This window comes from Tachypleus tridentatus, chromosome 10, assembly GCF_004210375.1.
Source record: "Tachypleus tridentatus isolate NWPU-2018 chromosome 10, ASM421037v1, whole genome shotgun sequence".
Lineage (NCBI taxonomy): Eukaryota > Metazoa > Arthropoda > Merostomata > Xiphosura > Limulidae > Tachypleus > Tachypleus tridentatus.
In genome coordinates this window covers 101,274,765-101,294,306 of record NC_134834.1, presented here as the reverse complement: position 1 = coordinate 101,294,306, position 19,542 = coordinate 101,274,765, and the positions used below count along the sequence as shown (strand labels likewise).

Below are 19,542 nucleotides of genomic sequence, written 5' to 3'. Positions count from 1 at the left end.
AGCTTAAGATGTTGTTCAAGTCGTCCTCAAATAATGTGTATAGTTACAAAACACACGCGTACGAGATAAATGTATCCTCATTTCTTTCGTCTTTAGTTATCTGACTAAGTAACCGTGAAACAAAGTATTTAGGTCTAGTACAATGATTCAATTGAAAATCAATCTCTGAACGCCACAACAGAGTATGGTATCACACAACCCGCAACAACTAGTGATCATACGCAATATTTCTTAACGCTACAACAGAGTATGGTATCACACAACCCGCAACAACTAGTGATCATACGCAATATTTCTTAACGCTACAACAGAGTATGGTATCACACAACCCGCAACAACTGGTGATCATACGCAATATTTCTTAACGCTACAACAGAGTATGGTATCACACAACCCGCAACAACTTGTGATCATACGCAATATTTCTTAACGCTACAACAGAGTATGGTATCACACAACCCGCAACAACTTGTGATCATACGCAATATTTCTTAACGCTACAACAGAGTATGGTATCACACAACCCGCAACAACTGGTGATCATACGCAATATTTCTTAACGCTACAACATAGTATGGTATCACACAACCCGCAACAACTGGTGATCATACGCAATATTTCTTAACGCTACAACAGAGTATGGTATCACACAACCCGCAACAACTTGTAATCATACGCAATATTTCTTAACGCTACAACAGAGTATGGTATCACACAACCCGCAACAACTTGTGATCATACGCAATATTTCTTAACGCTACAACAGAGTATGGTATCACACAACCCGCAACAACTGGTGATCATACGCAATATTTCTTAACGCTACAACAGAGTATGGTATCACACAACCCGCAACAACTGGTGATCATACGCAATATTTCTTAACGCTACAACAGAGTATGGTATCACACAACCCGCAACAACTGGTGATCATACGCAATATTTCTTAACGCTACAACAGTCGCTTGTACAGGATATACAACCCACACGTAGTAGTGGTCCCAGACAATGTTTCTTTAGGTTACAACAGTGTGTGGTGTGTATTACACAACCCATTCCTATTAGTTGTCACGAACAATATTTCTTTAGGTTACAACAGTATGTAATACCTGTGCTGCCTCTGCTGGTGGAATTTTGAAATATTCCTCGTATATCATGAAACATTCACTGTATTAAAACGTATCTTCCATGTGCAGAAAATCAGTTTAGTGCTGTTACTCTCGAGAAATTCAATGTGTTTTTAATTTATGTTAACAGTTTCAAAAACAATATCCTATTCCATTGACCATATATTGAAAACTGAGATTCGTTACAACTACTTAGTGTAAACGCGTCTCTCATTTGTGTGTTATCTTGGGTTCGAATCCTTCCTAGTCTTTTTGGGGGGTTATAAAATACAAAACTTATAAAAACGAAAAATCTCAAAATTTGTTCGTTTCAGAACAAAGCCACTTTGAGCTATATCTGCTGTGTTCAATAGTGGAATCGAATCCCGAATTTTAGTAGCGTTATAAGTTCGGGGACTTGCTGACTTCCCATCGAAGGACATCACAAAATGTTTAATTTCATATAACATCTTAATGTGTTTTATTTATTCAGACCAACAGTTTATTTTTTAAACAAAGAAAAAATGTACATTAATCCTCCTAGCAGTAGCAGAGTGAAATAACTTAAATAAGAATAATTAATTTGGTTTGAAATCTGTTCCACCAGAGTAACAATTAATAAAAACTACAATATTATCAGGTAGTTGGGCCGTAAGTCTGAGAACTTAAAACTCTAAAAATCTGTTTCTGTAGAGTGGGAGATAAAGATTCCTGACTGCATGTGGTTGTAGTAAGTGGTTTGAATTGTTTTGAATTTCTAGCAAGGCTACACGAGGGCTATCTGTGCTAGCCATCCCTAATTTAGCAGTATAAGACAAGAGGGAAGGCAGCTAGTAATTATCACCTACCGCCAACTCTTGCGCTACTCTTTTACCAACGAATAGTGGGACTGACCATAACATTATAACGCCCCCACGGCTGAAAGGGCGAGCATGTTTGGTGCGACCGGGATTCAAACCTGCGACCCTAAGATTACGAGTTGAACGCCTTAACCACCTGACCATGCTGGGCCCATGGTAAGTAACGACATTCATTGTTCAGAACACGGAGTTTTTGTCCTTGATTTAAAAAAAAATCAACTTTTATTCCTTCTTTGTTAAACTCAGTTTAAATTCAGTATTTCTACATAATTGTTCGAGTCACATAGTTAAGTTTTATGTAAATCGTGGTTAAGTATAAAGTGGTTTTATGTCACAGGGAAGACTACAGGAGATAGAAGGAGACTTATAAAGGAATTTCAGAAATCTGTAATGTCGTGAATGTCAATATGTCGGATAATGAGAGACGACATGAAGTGTCAAACTAGCTCTGATGAGAGTTTGTTTTTGAATTTCGCTCAATGCTACACGAGGGCTATCTGTGCTAGCCATCTCTAATTTAGCAATATAAGACTAGAGGGAAGGCAGCTAGTAATCACCACCCACGATTCGGACCCGCGACCCTCAGACTACGAGTTGAACACCTTAACCCACTTGGCCAGAAAATCCACATTGCTCCTTCAAAACCTGTCCCAACTCTCGAAAAACATCTAAATCATATGATTATTGACTACGTTAGGCCAATAAGATAACATTTGTGTTTAAGCACATTCACGTGCTGTATAAATTTAGTCTCATATGGTTATTTTTATTAATTGTCTTGATATTTGAAAATGTACAATTCTTTCATAATGTATTGTATTTAACATACACATATATATATATACATCAGTTTAAAACTAATGCCGATTTTTAAATATCTGAGGAGGGAGGTGTAACGGATTCATCGTTGTACGTTTATTTTAATTCCTACACTTATTTCAGCATATTTTCTTTTTGCTTGTGACGTGTATCGTTGGCTGTGTATTGTGCATGTCCCGCCTGTTCTCTTGATTTGTAAAAATATTCGTGAAAACAATAATCGACGATATTTTTAATGCAAATACTAGCGCGTTTGTTCCAACTTCGTGAGATTCGCGTGATTCGTATAAGAGCAATTAGCCAAGAGATAGCAATACAAGAACATTATTGGACAGCTACAGTGTATTATAGATCTCGGAAGCTATAATTGTGTTTAACGCCTATTAATCGAAAAACTACAAAATTTGACCAGGAACGTTTTCAGATTTCGAACATTACAAACTCTTCAAGTCTAGTGAATTAACTTCGGACATTAGCATTTCTACCTCGGTAAACAGTCAGTGGTATGAGACCAATCAAGCCAGCTATTTAAAGCGAGGCGTGACAGTATCAGCTCAGGACTGACCTGCTCGTCGTGGATTTGGATCGTCGATAAATTATTCAGTTCTAGACCGGATATAAAACTCAGTATTGTTTACAAGTTTGTAAAACTGTTGTATATAAACCACAATTTGCAATAACTATCAGTAATAACAGTTATTATATTTTTTTTTCATATTGAAATATATGGATAGGTGGTTAAAGCACTCGTTTCGTAATCCGAAGGTTGCGGGTTCGAATCCCTGTCACATCAAACATGCTCGCCCTTTCAGCTGTGGGGTCGATATAATGTTACAATCAATCCCCCTATTCGTTGGTAAAAGAGTAGCCCAAGAATTGGCGGTGGGTGGTGATGACTAGTTGCCTTCCCTCTAATCTTACACTGCTACACTAGGGACAGCTACCGCAGATAGCTCTCATGTAACTGCGCGAAATTCAAAACAAACAATTAAAATATATTTGTGTTGGGACAAAAAAAATGTTTTTATCAATCTTGTTAACACATATCATAAATTTGATACATATCAATATTTATTTAACTTTTTATTTTCAATAGAATTTCCGAATATTTATATATATATATTAACAAAACTGTTGGTAGAGTTCACAGTTGAAATCTTAATTTCAATGCATAGTTTCTCACTAATTTCTTAAGTATCATTTAATGGTCTATAACAGATTCTCGCTAAGTTTATTTCGCTTTATAATGATTAATAGAAACCCAGATTAATTCAATATCCTTGGTATTGTCTTTAATATCCTCAATTTCTACAGGATCTAAATCATATTTTACATATAATGCCACCCCTCCCCGTCTTTTGTACTCTATTCCTATTAAATAGCCTGTAACCCTATATTTCAAAGATTTTGTGTCATGAAAACCATTTTTCAGTTATCTCATATCAAATTTCTCTATCCCAACCAGGCACTGTCCTGAAGTCATCAATTTTATTTTTTATACATCTACCATTATAACTACTTCTACACTCATTTCCTATGCTAAGCTTTTCTCTGTCTCTATTTTTGCATCTAGTATACATACAGAGCAAAAACGTTATATCTGCTAACCCCTTTATATCGTCTGTTCTGCCAGTTATATCCCTCATCTGTTCTCCCGGGTAGCATAATATGATTCTTTTCTCCTTATTTACCCACGTGTTGTCAATGAATCACTTATAACTATAATCTCTTTATCATCCCCTCCCTTCTCTGAATTTTTTGTTTTCCTTCCCTCCAAATGACAGCCAGGAAGTTAAGGCACTCGACTCGTAATTTGAGGTTCGCGTGTTCGAATCCCGGTTACACCTAACAGCTCACCCTTTCAGCCGTGGGGTCGTTATAATGTAACAATCGATCTTACTATTCATTGGTAAAAAAGTATGCTCAAGAGTTGGTAGAAAGTAATGATGACTAGTTTCCTTCCCTCTAGTCTTACACTGCAAAATTAGGGACGGCTAGCGGAGGAAGTCGTCATGTAGATATGCGCGAAATTCAAAACAAACCAAACCCTCCAAATGCACGAGTGCTTGGTCTGCAGAAGCCAAGGGCTCAAAGTTGTTGCTCAATAGAATCGGCTAGTTACAATTAAATTTAGTGCTTTTAGTTCTGATAATGAATCATAAAAAACACAATAATTTGAATAAACTAGTTTAAAGATTACGATTTTTAACACGTTTAATGATTTACCAGTGAATTGAAATATACCTAGGCCTAAAGCACCGTTTCTATTATAGCCTACGTTTTTGAACTCTTCTGCGTAAACGCATTATCTGCGAAATTAGGGAAAAAAATAAAAATTGATCTATTAGGGATATTTCGCTAACATATATGATAACTGGTATAGGAGTAACTATATGTCCTTATGGGACATTTGCCTTTGGCAAAAAAGGTTCAGAGTAGGTGTTCGACAAATTAACCCTTATTTTTTGACTGTTAAGTTGAAAAATCATTACAGAGATGAAAGTTATTATCATAAATCACAGCCAATTCTAAACGTTAATTGGCAAAATAGTTTAAAACAATAAGAGATGGTGCTTAAAAGAACAACCTACTTTACTCTGAAGATGTTAATAAACCTTTTATAAGTTTACTATTGAAACTGCGGAAATTCTCTGTCATGATTTTTTTTTCTTTTGAATGAAACTTGTTGCTTAGGTACGGGAACGTTCTACTTTTGACGTAATGACGTATCAGTGTTGTTGTTTTACTTTCGATGAAACATTCTCACAACATTTTGTGCCTCAGTTGTTGATTATCGCTCTTTAGTTTATGGATTGGTTTTATATTATTGGTGCATCGGTGAGATTGCTGAGGTAATGGTATGTTATATTAATTTACAAATAGGACATGTAGTAGTGAACCGAGAACGGAACCTTGTAGAACTCGTGCTTTTAACGGGACCGTGTGGATAATGAGGTTGTTAATTTTAATTTTAGTGTTTTTTTGTTTTTTTTAAATACAAGGTGACCCGTAAGCCCCTAACCATCTATATATCTTATGTATATGTGTGCTGTCCCTCATTCTCGCTGCATAATATTATGCACGATACGATCTTCAAGTATATTTAAACAATTTGAACCTAGAAATGAAAGGTTATTGTTGTATGTTTGCGGTTACATCCTTTATATTCTGACTCGATTATTCCAGCCAGACGGTCAGTTGCTTGTCTTTGTTTTCTGCTGGTATTTTTGCTATTAATTAGAATGTTATTACTTTCTAGAAGTGCAGTAAGGGTTTATAAATGTTTTTTTTTTTTCCAACATTTTACCTAATGTATTAAGAAAACTATTGGGTCTATGGCCGTTTGGTAATTTAAGGTTTGTGTCTTATTCGGGAATACTTTAATTACTGCAGGTTCCTAGATTGACGGATAATGATCGGCTGATATAGATAAATTATATAAGGTTACTAAGTTTCCTATCAGAAAGGTTTCTAACTATACAGTTGTTGATACCATCTTTTCTGGGTTTTTTGGTTTTTTAAGTTATGATAAGGAAATTGTGTGCTGGTTTTGACAGTCTATTATATTGATAGAAAATGATAGCGTGTATAGTGATTACTGTTGACACTATTTGTGATGAAAGTGTAATATTGTCTAATTTATATGCAAAAACGGCTCGTTTGGGTTGAGAAAATATTTTACGTAGAAGAGCGAACAACGTTTCGACCTTCTTCGGTCATCGTCAGGTTCACAAAGAAAGAGGTAACTGACCTTGAGGTTAAGAAATGATATTTGATTGCTTTCTTCCTGTTCACATGTGAAGTTAATGTTGGGATGTATAGAGTTAATGTGATTGAAAAAATTAAGTATGTGTTCTGTAGAATATTTTTATGACACAAGTTGAAACACAAGCAATTAACACAGCATTACATCCACCACTATACTGGTACAGATATGTAGATGACACGGTTGCGGGATTCAAATCTACAGAACATATTTGATCTTTTCAATCACATTAACTCTATACCTCCCAACATTAACTTCACATGTGAACTGGAAGAAAACAATCAAATATCATTTCTTAACGTCAAAATTACAAGAACCGACACACAATTCAAAACAGAAATCCACCAAAAAATCACCCATACTGGACTATACATTCCTTGGGACTCAGCACATGAAACAAAACAAAAACTCAACATACTAAGAAACCAAATAAACACAGCCACAAAACTATGCTCACCAGATAAAATTAACGATGAAGTAGACAAAATAAAACAATACTTCATCAACATCAATAAGTTTCCCCCACAAACCGTAGAAAACATTATACGCACACACCTAGACAGAAAGCAAAATCAACCAACTCAAGTAAATATATCTCACGAATCAAAAAATCAGGAAACCATATACTGCTGTATACCATATATTCCTGACATCAGCAAACAAATAACCGATATTTGGCAAAAATTAGTAACAAAATATGACATTCCAGTTAATACCAAATTTATTCGAAAACCAGGCACAAAACTGAGGTCTATATTATGTAAAAACTACACTGACAAACACCACACCAACATTATTTACAAAATACAATGTGATAACTGCTACGACTTCTATATTGGAGAAACAAGTAGAAAAATGGAAACCAGATTCAAAGAACATAAAAAGTCACCTTCACACGTTTTCGAACACTGCATATCAAATAAACACAACATAACCATAGAAAACACTCAAATACTAAATAAAGAAACAAACATAAACAAACGCAAAATTAAAGAAACCTTACTTATACAACAACTTAAACCTAAAATAAACCAATATAAAGGAACGCCTTTATACCTATATTAATATAATAAAATAAATAAAATTATATATTCAAACATCTAATACCGCACTCTACATTCCGACACTCAGTTACACAACCCCTTTCAAACATGTGGTCAGCTTCCGGTCGGTTACCTCTTTCTTTGTGAATCTGACGATGACTTAAGAAGGTCGAAACGTTGTTCGCTCTTCTACGTAAAATATTTTCTCAACCCAAACGAGTCGTTTTTGCATATAAATTTCTCAACAAGTGGGTTTCTCGACATCAATGTAATATTGTCTGTCAAAGGTGAGTTAATTGGGTGTGCTGAATGTGGTGTGTAATATTGTATTAAGAGTTTAGCTTTATCATCTGTGTGTATCGTGGTATTGTTGTAATGAGCATTCAATAATAATATTAGAAAGTAGACAACTTTCGTTAATTATCACAATTTATCTTGTTTGTTAGAAAGTAGGTCAAATTGACCAACCTTGTATAAAGAAAATAACAGATAAAATATAAAGTTTTACTAAACACAAACAATTGTATACAAGATAAAGCAAATAAAATTTAGGATTTTTAGATGAAGATTATTTTAAATCTTAACATGTAAATCACTTTTCACACAAATTAGTGACAAAAGTACTCAATATATTCACAGAAAAACTGTTTACTTTATTAAAACCACTTCACCAAAAATAATTTTTTTAATATGAAACACTTATAACATTTACTGAAAGTCTGTCAATTGTTTTGAAGATGTGTATACTACATTAAAAGTCATTAGTATCAAAAGTGTGAGTGAGACAAAGACGTTATGTGAGCGGTCAAACAGACCCATGCTGAAACAGGTGAATCTATACGAGTTCTCCATTTACAATATCCAAGGGAAAGCAACACTCTGTGCGTTAACCACTGACGTGAAACTGGTTAAATTTCTGAAATATCAAATAGAGCACCATGACTCATGTCACTTGATTATCTGTACTCTAAAATACTGGATGACGAAAAACCACAATCTAACATAGCCATTTACTGGAAGATTTTGTATGCAGTGTTCATGTACACAAAAATAATTAGGCTAAGGACCATATGGTAGGTAACTTTGTTAAAAGAAACAGTTCATATAAAAACTACCTAAGGTATCAAATATAATACGAATAGATAGTATTTGTCTCACTATATATATAAAATTATTCATGAGGGGCATATAGTAATTCATGTAGCAGCTATTTAAAAACATTTAAAAAGGCATGAAACTCAAGCTTATACAAGTGACTGCACAGTACAATCAGTTAAAAATATGTAAGGTTCACTAACTTCCAGTGATGTTAGAAAGCCTATTTTTATTGAAAAAAAATATTTATTATTAAAATTTATTTTTAATGAAAAAGTTAGAATCAAGACAAAAGATCAATATTATTGATTGTAAGTAGAAAGTTACATTTCTTCTTCCATCTCAAAATTAATAGGTTTTTCTCCTACTGTTTCTGGTCAGTCAGTGGCTGAATACAGTCCACATAACAAAACTTTTTGGTAATACTTATCTTCATACAACCTGAATAAATAAAATGAATAGTTGAAAGTACATTAAATACACGATCAATGTTTTCAACAAATGTTTTATGGAGGTTCTTACTTTAAATATTACTGTTTTCACTACAGATAAGTAAACTTTAGTAACCAATAACAAGAGGATATCCTCGGTAGCTATGGTACTTGAAAGTCTTTCAGACATAACAAATTAATCTTAAGAGACCATTTTTCCTTTCTATTAGCTATACTCTTCTGCACCAGCAATACCAAGCATGGAGCACATGTGTTGTCAATTCAATTTTATTACTCATCAGGATCTCTACTAGCTTACCCTTAAATTGAGATTCTTATAGGTTGGATTACAAGTTTTTACTTGACAGAGCAAACAAAAAACACAGTCATTCTGTAAGCTGCTATGACATGGCTAAAAACACCACAGGAGAAAGAGATATAGTAGTCTTATAAGCTTTCTAATCAGTTTTGTTATTGAAGTTACTAGTGGTGTAGTTAGAGGTGAATTAAACCATGAAAGTAATATAAATTTATCACCAGTGCTATTAAAAATCTAGTTGTAACATTACAACATCTTGAATCTGTCTCCTGAGTAACAATTTCTCAGAGTTTGGATCTGTAACTTTTAACAAAATTTGACATATTCATGTGTTTACAAGTGTTTAATGTAATCACTCCGGTAACATGTTTCATGGGTAAATAATAAATGTAATACATTGTGAGATAATATTTTGCTCTCACAACAGATACAAATACATACAATATGCAATTAACCAATGATACATCAATTTTGAAACACTAAATTTCTAGTTATGATTGAATTATGTTGCTAAGTTCTTCATATTTAATATACAAATACCACAGACTTTACTTTCCTCTAGACTCTGTGTAGATTAAATACATCTGTGTTAGGTATAACCTTAAGATTACAATACATGAACATAAAGAATAATTTGTATTTCACAGAATTTTTGCTACTTTTTATAAAATGTTTATCAGCTCATAACATATACATTACTGAATTTTGTTTGTACAGTTCTAAGACGTGAATACAGTCTCAAAATATAAACCATGGATGGTTTCAGACAGCTTATTCATGAGGAGAGATACAGAAATTGAGTATCCTGCAGCAAAATAGAAAGATGAAATCCCAGGACCCACTTATCTTGTAATTCCATATTTGTTGCTAGTTTATGATACATTTTGATAATCTTTAAGTGCCTTCAGTATGTGAAATATTCTATTCTAACAGAAAAGGTCCAAACAAAATATTTCTATAACAAAAATAATAAACTGGGATAACATACGGGTTGATGTGGTTTTACAACAGTTAGCTTTTGTCTGACATACTATAGTACCAGGACTTGCAGAGAAAGCAGTAAAACACAAAAAACACCCAATATATTTATATACATTTTAATTTTATTTGGAAAAAAAAATTAAAGGCCAAAGTGTAAATATTTAAAAATAACTGTCTGCCTCCATAAAAAATTTAATAACTAGCAATGTTTTCTGAATGTCTTCATGCATTATATATATAAACATACGTACATGCATATAAACACACACATACATACACATTCATTCATTCTTATAAATAAAATTTAACAACAGACAGCTAGTTAGACATGGTATTTGACACAACGAAAAGCAACTGAGTATTTATTTGCTATAATATACAATAAAAGCTAGTGACCTTCTTCCCAGGTTTATATGGCTATTGCTTTTGAACGTTTTTGTTATGTACCCTATCTATTCAAGTAGGGTGATACTGTCTGGTTTCAAGATTAAAACACACCAAGTAGAGAGTGGCAATTATACATTATGAGTCTTCAAGATTTGGTAGTAAAATGAAAAAAATTTAAACTACTGGTGTTGACTGGGCATGAAAATTAGTTGATAAATGTTAGCTTTATTTGTTTATAATAAATAGAAACACATACATATATATATATTGTGCTAAGCTAGAAATTACACATGCATACAGCATGAAAGTAGGTTAGTTAAAAAAACAATAAGTTGTTGACATGGCTTTTAATACACAGTACAGACTTCATACTTTACAGTTTTAAGTGCAGTGTTAGTATAAGTTTATAAAACTTATAAACTATACCATCAAATAATGCTTGGTTGGTTGGTTGATTTGGTGTTTTATGGCACAAAGCAGCTTGGCTATCTGCGCCAAACATCCAGTAAAAAGTTAAAGTAAATTTAGTAAAATTCAAAAAGGAAATTGAGGTAAAACAAAGTTAAAAAAACAGATAAATAGCATAAAACCAATGTTTACATCTAATCTACAACATTAAGAGAAAAACTACAGTAACACCAGTTGTAAAGGATTTTCTGTGGCATTGTAATTATCATAACTCGCCAAGAAGACTAACAGGTCAGTATAAAAGCCACTGTCAGTCACCTGAAGTTGGCCTTTTCAGTCTGGGTTCAGAGTTATTTGACATTATGACCATTTTCAAAAAGTATCAAAACTTTTAAAAGACTTATAGCAAAATTTTAATAATAACTCACTAGGATAACTAATGGGTAGTTCAAACAGCAGCCCTTAGTCACCTGAAGTTGGCCATTCCAGTCCTAGTTATATGATATGGCCATTTTCTAATTTCAAATTGAACTAGATGGACTGTTTCTTAAAAGGGAATCACATCAAAAAAGGTCCAATGTATAAATTAAAAACTGACATTACAAATATTAATGGCCTTTAAAAAACTAAAAACATTTACAAGGTGGACATTATCACCAATAACACTGTCTAACGTTATGGACAAACCTTGGGAGATAACATGTTTAAAATGATTCTGTGATTGAGAGTCGTAACAACAGCAAGAAAGAAAAATGTAGCTTATTGTGACCTGAGTGTTACACAGACTACACAATGGTGCATCAGTTAGAGATAAAAGAAAACAATGAATTAAAAAACTGTGACCAATGCGTAGTCTAGTTAGAACAACTTCCTCTTTCCAATCGTTACAGAAGCAAGATGGCCAAAATCCAATATAGGGTTTTATTTGGAAAAGCTTGTTTTCGCATTGCTCACTCCAAGTTGACTGCCAGCTGGCACAGAGCCGAGCCTTAAATACAGGACCACAGACCATGTGTGGGACAGGCACAACAGTGATAGTGCCAGAACGGATAGATTTAGCTGCGGTGTCAGGGATCTTGTTCCCGCGAATACCAACGTGGCCCAATATCCAGAAAAACTGGTAGAAGTAAATGTTAGAAGAAAAATGGGCCAGTCAGTTTTGAATATCAGTGAGAACAGGGTGTGAACTAATGTGAAGCGATTTCAGGGCCAGTAGAGAACAAAGCGAGTCCGTATAAATAGTGCAGTTTAAGTACTGCTTAGCTTCTATGTGATCCAGGGCAAGAGAAATGACATACAGTTCAGCAGTGAATATAGAAACTGTAGAGGGGATTCTGTGTGCAACCACCGAACCACAACAAACCATAACTGAGCCCACACAGTCACCTGATCTTGAACTATCTGTATAAATAGGAATGAAAAGATGGATCGAAAGATGTTCAGTAAATAACAGGCAGTATATTCATTTGGGAGTGTCTGCTTTTCTCAGATGACTTTAAAGTTAGGTCACATTTGGGACTGTAAGAAGCCATGGTTAGATGGGCTGACCAGTAGATTCAGCAATGTTATCCAAGGGCAGACCAATTCATCCATCTGTGCCTGGATATGAAGGCCAAAAGGAGCAATGGCAGATCGCCTGTTTTGAAAAGTACGCCCACCGAGGAAGGAAAACACAAACCCAGGTGGGATGCTTTGGTAAGGAAAGAAGTATCAAGCATATAGTAAAGACGGCAGAGGTGCAAAGAAACTCTATGTATAAGCTCTGATCTGGAGAAGTGCAGAAAGCCACAGTGCAGAGCTGAAGTCCTAGATGATGAACGGGGTCCAGCATCTTTAAGACTGAGGTCCTGGCAGAGCCATAGACCAGTGATCCAAAGTAGAGTTTTGATCTAATAAGAGCAGAATATATCTTTAGCACAGAACATTGATCTGCTCCCCAAGTGGTAGAGGATGTTCAGTGCTCTTGTACATTTGAACCGTAGCTGCTTGATGTGTGGTATAAAGATCAGATTAAGATAAGCCCCAAGAACTTTGTCTCAGAGACCACAGGCAGCATAACTTCACAGATACAGAGTTCAAGATCAGAGTGAATACCCCATTGGTGGCAAAAGAGAATGCAAAAAGTTTTAGAACGAGAGAAGTTAGTCATTTGTTGGGGTCCACTTGAGTAAACGACTGAGGACAGTCTGTAACTACCACTCAATACACCTCATATTCAACGACTGACATGAGAGGTGAAAGTCGTCAACATAGAGCCCGCTTGCATCAGTAAGAGGGAGTTGTTCAGTGATGTCATTAATCTTTATACTGAAAAGTGTGACACTCAAAACACAGCCATGAGGGACTCCAAGTTCCTGTAGAAAAGAATGGTAAAGTGTCGAACCCACAAGAACTTGGAATCTCCTGTCCATTGAAAAATTTTTAATAAAAATAGGCACGTAACCATATATATGAAGGTCTGGCAAAATGCCATAACTCCATGTTGTATCATAAGCCTTCTCAATGTCAAAGAATACTGATATAAGATGTTGTCATTTGAGAAAGGGTTCTCTGATTGAAGTTTCAAGTCAAATAAGGTGGTCCATGGTGGAGTGCTGTTTTTGGGATCCACACTGGGTGGGTAAGAAGAGGTTGTTTGATTCGAGGAACCAAATAGGATGAGCATTAACCATCCTCCCTAAGGTCTTACAGAGACAGCTCGTCAAAACAACTGGACGAAATCTTGAAGAAATATTTTGAAGAAATCTTGGAATCCTTCCCAGGCTTAGAGAAAGGTTGGACAATAGCCTGGTGCCAGGCATCAGGAAAAACATTATCCTGCTGTATCCAATTAAAAACAATCAGAATAATAACAGGAGAAGCATGAGATAGGTGGCACAGCATCTCATAGTGTACATCATCAGGTCCAACCGATGTACTGCCAGACGGACGAAGGGCCAGTTTGAGTTCCACCAGTGTAAAGGGAAGATTACAGTCATAGAGACAATCAGCTAGAAAGGAAAGAGGTGATCACTCTACCCGAGTCTTGATGGCTAAGAAGGTGGAGGAAGAAGTAGAAGTGCTAGATACCTGGCAAAAACCTTCACCTAGAGTATTGGCAATGCTATGGGTATCAACTATTTCCTGGGAATCAGATCAAGATGGAGACAGAATTATACTGCCCCTGACCTTTTGAATCTTGTCCCATATGACTTTGAAACTGGTAGTAAATTATATGCTGGTTGTGAACTTGATCCAAGATTCCTTCTGGCTTTGACATCTTACCCATCGAGCACATGCACAAGTCTGCTGGAAAGCGATGCTGTTCGAGGGTGTGAGATATCTACAGAAAGTATCTCAGACCCGATTTTGAGCATTCTGTGCTATGTGGCAGGCAGGATTCCACCATGCACAAGGATATCGTGGTGGATATGTCAAGGTTTTAGCAATACATTGGGCATTTGCCTGTATAATACAGTCAGTTACTGTTGCTACACAGTTATCTATTGATGACTTACAGATGATGATAGGATCAAGTTCTGTGAGAGCAGTGAAAGAGGGCCAGTTTGTAGAATCCAGATTCTACCATGGCACGTGGGTCGGGTGGCATTGCTCACGGCTAGTTTCTCTCAAAATTATAGGAAAATGATCACTGCTTCCTGGATTATTTTTAACCCTCCATGTAAAATGGGAGAAAATTGAGACATCAATAACAGTAAAGGACTGACTATGTAGAAGAACCGGTATTGAAAAGTGAAAGGTTGTGATCAGAGAGCGTACACTCTACAGAGTGACCCCTCTTATCAATATCAGCACTTCCCCAGAGGGGATGATGTCCATTAAAGTCTCCCAGGATTAGAAAGGGAGACGGCAACTGTTCAACGAGAGCATCAACTTCTGATATATCATAAGTCTCTCCAGGCAACAGGCAGAGAGAACAAACAGTGATGGTATGACTCAAGCTGGCTACGGCCTCCAAGGGTGTGTTGAGTGGCAAAGACAGGGTGGGCACATGCTGATCAACCAATAGTGCCACCCATCCATGCTCTCATCCATCACACAGCCTGTCATTTCTGTACAAAGAAAATTGCCAAAAGATGACTGTATCAGCAGGTTTCAGAAATGTTTTCTGTAATGAAAAACATACAGGATGGTAGGAAGCAATCAGTGTTTTGATGTTATCCAAATTAGAACGTAAACCTTGACAGTTCCATAGTATCAAGGTGGCCATTTTTAATTACTCGTAGGTGACTTGGGTGGAGAACCCTTCTGTTTATGACCATGTCTTTTCTTCTTTACTATCTTTATTCATGGGAGATCTATCGACCTCCATGGATCCTGCCCTGGGTCGAATGACCAGGTCTTTGCTCTTGGAAGAGGATTCCAGTGACTGAGGAAGTGAACTAATGATCGTTTTGCATCTTGGGGTGGGAGAAGAAAATGTATCCCAGGAAATGCCTGTGCCTGGAACCAAAGAAAGTGGATCTTGGGATTTGTTGGAATGTATGTAAGGAACATAGATTGGTGTTGAAGTTGATTCATCAACTTTTTTATCCATGGAGGTCAAAAGACTTTTCATTTGTTTTAAGAATGATACTTTTGGAAGCACCGAGAGATCTGTCTCACTCCCACAGTAGTACTGGAAAAAAGTGCAGCAGCATATGTCCAAGATGAAGTGGTGGACAGCAACTTTTGAGCCTCAGGATAAGTAATGTTATGAATGGTTTGAAATGCTGCACCATTTTTTCTTCCAACCATTTAGGGCAAGAACAAAAGTAGAATGGGTGAGATTCATTGCAACTGTCGCAATGAGGATCCGTTTCACACTCATAAGCATCATAGTCCTTGATACCGCAACAAGCACACGTCAAGGAACCACGACATGATGTCTTTGAGTGACTGAACCGCTGACACTGGAAACATCAGAGAGGGTTTGGAATGTATGGCCATACCCTGCAATTAAGATAACCTGCCTTGTTGGTGGCAGGTGGATGTGGTGATGTAAATGTCAGAATGAGGATATTGGTTGGCATTGTAATTCCATCTTTGTGAGTGAAGATATGCCTCACTGCAGTAGCTCCTTGAGTAGAGAAACCAACGAGAATCTCTGACTGGGGGATGTTAATCAAATCCCTCTCAACAATAACTCCTTGTGATGTATTCAAAGTAGTATAACGTAACCTAAATAGGTATATCCCTGATCACCAGAGTTCACTGTGTTGATGTTAAGATGTGGATGCTTCCATCAATATCTCACCAGATCGAAGCTTCTTTACTGACTTTGGAGAGACAGCAAGTCCCTCTAATCTCTTCTGAATGAAAAATGGAGACATCTCTCCTAAAGGTTTGTCTGAAAGATATGTAGTATTAGAAAATGAGGTACAACAGGTGTTACAGATGTTGAAAATTGCTGCTCAGAATCTTCAAAACATGGTTGTTTACCTATGGACTGTTTTTTAACTATTTTATTTATGTTTTTATTTGGCAGATCCATAATAAAAAATGGAATATTTCAGTGCCCACTGACCCCACCCACCATGGAGCCCTACGAGGGGACGCACTACAATGTCATGCAAGGACATTGCAGCAATGCCATGGTTTCGTGAGCACTATATCCAAACACCAGCATCAGATACAATGTTCACAACACCTGTTGAGAGCATCCAACAGGTTGACCCTAACCCAAGTGGACAAGCTGACTGTCCCAAGGGGGCCACCCCAAGGCTGTCCATCTACAGGAATTCAAGGCCAAAGTGGTATGTGTTAGGGTTGGACCCTTCAACCACCAGGATCCTCTCCTCCCCTTCAAGGGTTACCATGCACAGCAAACATGTGGATGAATGTTTAGATCTCAGAGGAGGTAAACTGAAAGAACAGAACCTTCCCTGGGAGATCCACTCACCACGTACAGGAATCAACACCGAGGTGTTTTAAGTTGAAATTCACAAATAGCCGAACTATCAAAAGATATTCATAAAATTAAAAACTTAACATGGTATACAGTTTCTTCTACTGTTCTCTTATCTTAATTATAATTCAATGTGTAAAAGCAAAGATAAGTTAAATAAATAAAACAAATTTGGACAAGCATAAGATGATTTAACTTTTTCCAATCTCAACAAATGGCTTTTTTTTTCTACTTTATTCATTTCAAACTTTATTTACTTTGTATTTATTACATTTGTTGGTTTTTTATTAAACTTTAGGTAAAATATGCTGCCATTCTGTGTCCAAATGAAATCTAAGATATTAAAGTTATAACAAATTAAACTCTTTATACTTAATAAAAAATAGTTATATTTACAAACACAATGGTAAAATGTAACACCTTAATATTGAGCTTAATCCAGAAAAATGTCTCTTTCTCTCTTATATATCATCCATTTAATTTGTGTTATTACCTTTGTATGACCATCTGAATTATCCTATCTATTTATCTTTAACATTATTTTCAGTTTAGAAACACTGCTTTATCTCTTTTGTTCAAACTTCGTTTGTTTTGCATTTTATTTAGATGTTGTTATCAGTAAATAAATAAAAACTTAGAAGAAAAAAGAAAGGAAACTGTTAATATTTAAAATAAAGATATATATGAATATTATATGGTAGTAAATTCTATACTGTATACAATGAATGAAGCAATATTTTGTGGAACAAGCAAAACTGCTCTATTATAGTAGAGGATATGACCCGTTAAAGAATGCATTAGGCCTGTATATCACAATTGTTTTTTCAGTTTTACTTCTGGTGAAAAAAGAGATGTTTAACACATATATACAAATATCTATAACTACAATTTAAGTCAAATAATAAAGAACTTAATAGCAAAAAAAATCACTGCAATTGTCCCAACTCTTTAGAAAGCTATAATTTCTTTAAACATAAATATGTATTTTAATTTTGTTCAACAGTCTCTCTTCATAAGCTTATTTTGATTCTAGATGAAATCGGCCATAATGATATGAAGAAATGATATAACAAATTAGTGTTAAAAATGAAAAGATGTTTTATGTACAAAAATGTATAGTGTCCAGATGTAGCTCTGAAAAATATGTCTACAAAATTGCTGTATTTTTTTTATTTTTTGCCCAAAATGTTTACTGTTAATAATTTAATATGGAGATAAATTCCACCATATCAAAGTTAACAAGAAACAACAATAAAAAATTTGAAAGAACACAATACGTATATAATTAAGTCATGAGGATGATATAAGTACAAGTGAATTTCAAAATGACACGTTTGAGTTATTACCTACAGTTGTTCTGAAAGTTTGTACTCGATTACTTTTAGGTATACTGATGGAGCTGTGATTAAATTGTTATTTAACTTTACTTTTGTTAGACACGTAACAAGTATATAATCTGTAACAAATATAAGCAAAAACAGTTCTATTACTCTTGTTATTTTCCAATAATACTTCAGGAAAAATATTAAGGAACAAAATTCTATAACTGGTAGTGAAAAGTTTACCCAATATAGCCCATGGAGACATAATGTTAGAAATTGGGCTACAAACCTAATTATAAAGTATAGCCCAATCCTTACACTTAAACAACCTGTTCAACATTTCACAAAGATATACGCTTTTAATACAAGTACAAGAAAATTACAAATCCATGTAAAATAAAATACAAATTTTGAAATCAAGACAGTTATCTTCACAATAAGTTTCACTAATTCCATGGAATGTAATACAGTTTCAAATTTAATTTCTTCAAAATAAATGACATTGCAAACTGAGTTCCCATACGTTGCAACTTAATACTAATTATGAACAAAACTCGCTTTATTAACAAAATATTACAGAAATATTTATAATTTTGTTTATATATATATATATCATGACGAAAAAGTTGTTAGAATTAGGATTGAGTAGCTGTATTTTTTTATTTTTTTTTGTAAATACATCAAATATTTAAATCTATTTAAAATAAATGCCAAATAATACAAGGGGAGTTTTCATATCTTAACATCAGGCTTTATAATTTATATTATACACGTTTAGTATGTAAGCCCATTTGAAATAAATTCAAAATTGTGTTAAAATCTAGTCTCAATAAAATTATTAATACAGTATTTAAATATCATTGCAAATAGTATGCGTAGAGCGGTTATTTAGATTCCAAACAATTGAAAGAAAAATATTTTTTTTCTGTTTTGTTGTATCTATATTATGTAGAAAACTCTTTGTGAATTCGGAAATGCATTACCTTCGTCTATTGCCTCAGAAAGAAAGAAAAAGATAATAGCATATACCACTATCAGGTGTCTTGAAAGCTATTTTGCGTTACAGGGAGTTTTTCATACTTTTAAATTTTGATAACAGATATATATACACACACAAA

General features: G+C 34.8%; 1 protein-coding gene across 3 annotated transcripts; it reads left to right on the top strand.

Moving 5' to 3' along the window:
* Nucleotides 1-7,662: 7,662 nt before the first annotated feature.
* Nucleotides 7,663-19,243, top strand: LOC143229967 (uncharacterized). Of its 3 annotated transcripts, none has more exons than XM_076462865.1 (2): nucleotides 7,663-7,881; nucleotides 16,711-19,243. In XM_076462865.1, the coding sequence occupies exon 2, from the start codon at nucleotides 16,760-16,762 to the stop codon at nucleotides 17,126-17,128; it is 369 nt and encodes a 122-aa protein (XP_076318980.1). In that variant the 5' UTR covers nucleotides 7,663-7,881; nucleotides 16,711-16,759; the 3' UTR covers nucleotides 17,129-19,243. The 3 variants fall into 3 exon arrangements, 2 of the variants coding, with proteins under 2 accessions (XP_076318980.1, XP_076318979.1); XR_013016142.1 differs by lacking the exon at nucleotides 16,711-19,243 and adding an exon at nucleotides 10,157-11,398 and having other exon boundaries at nucleotides 7,694-7,881; XM_076462864.1 differs by having other exon boundaries at nucleotides 7,694-7,881; nucleotides 16,683-19,243.
* Nucleotides 19,244-19,542: the final 299 nt, after the last annotated feature.

What these genes read in the sequence shown, in the direction of transcription:
- LOC143229967 (XM_076462865.1), top strand. Translation starts at nt 16,760, where the DNA reads ATGTCATGCAAGGACATTGCAGCAATGCCATGGTTTCGTGAGCACTAT.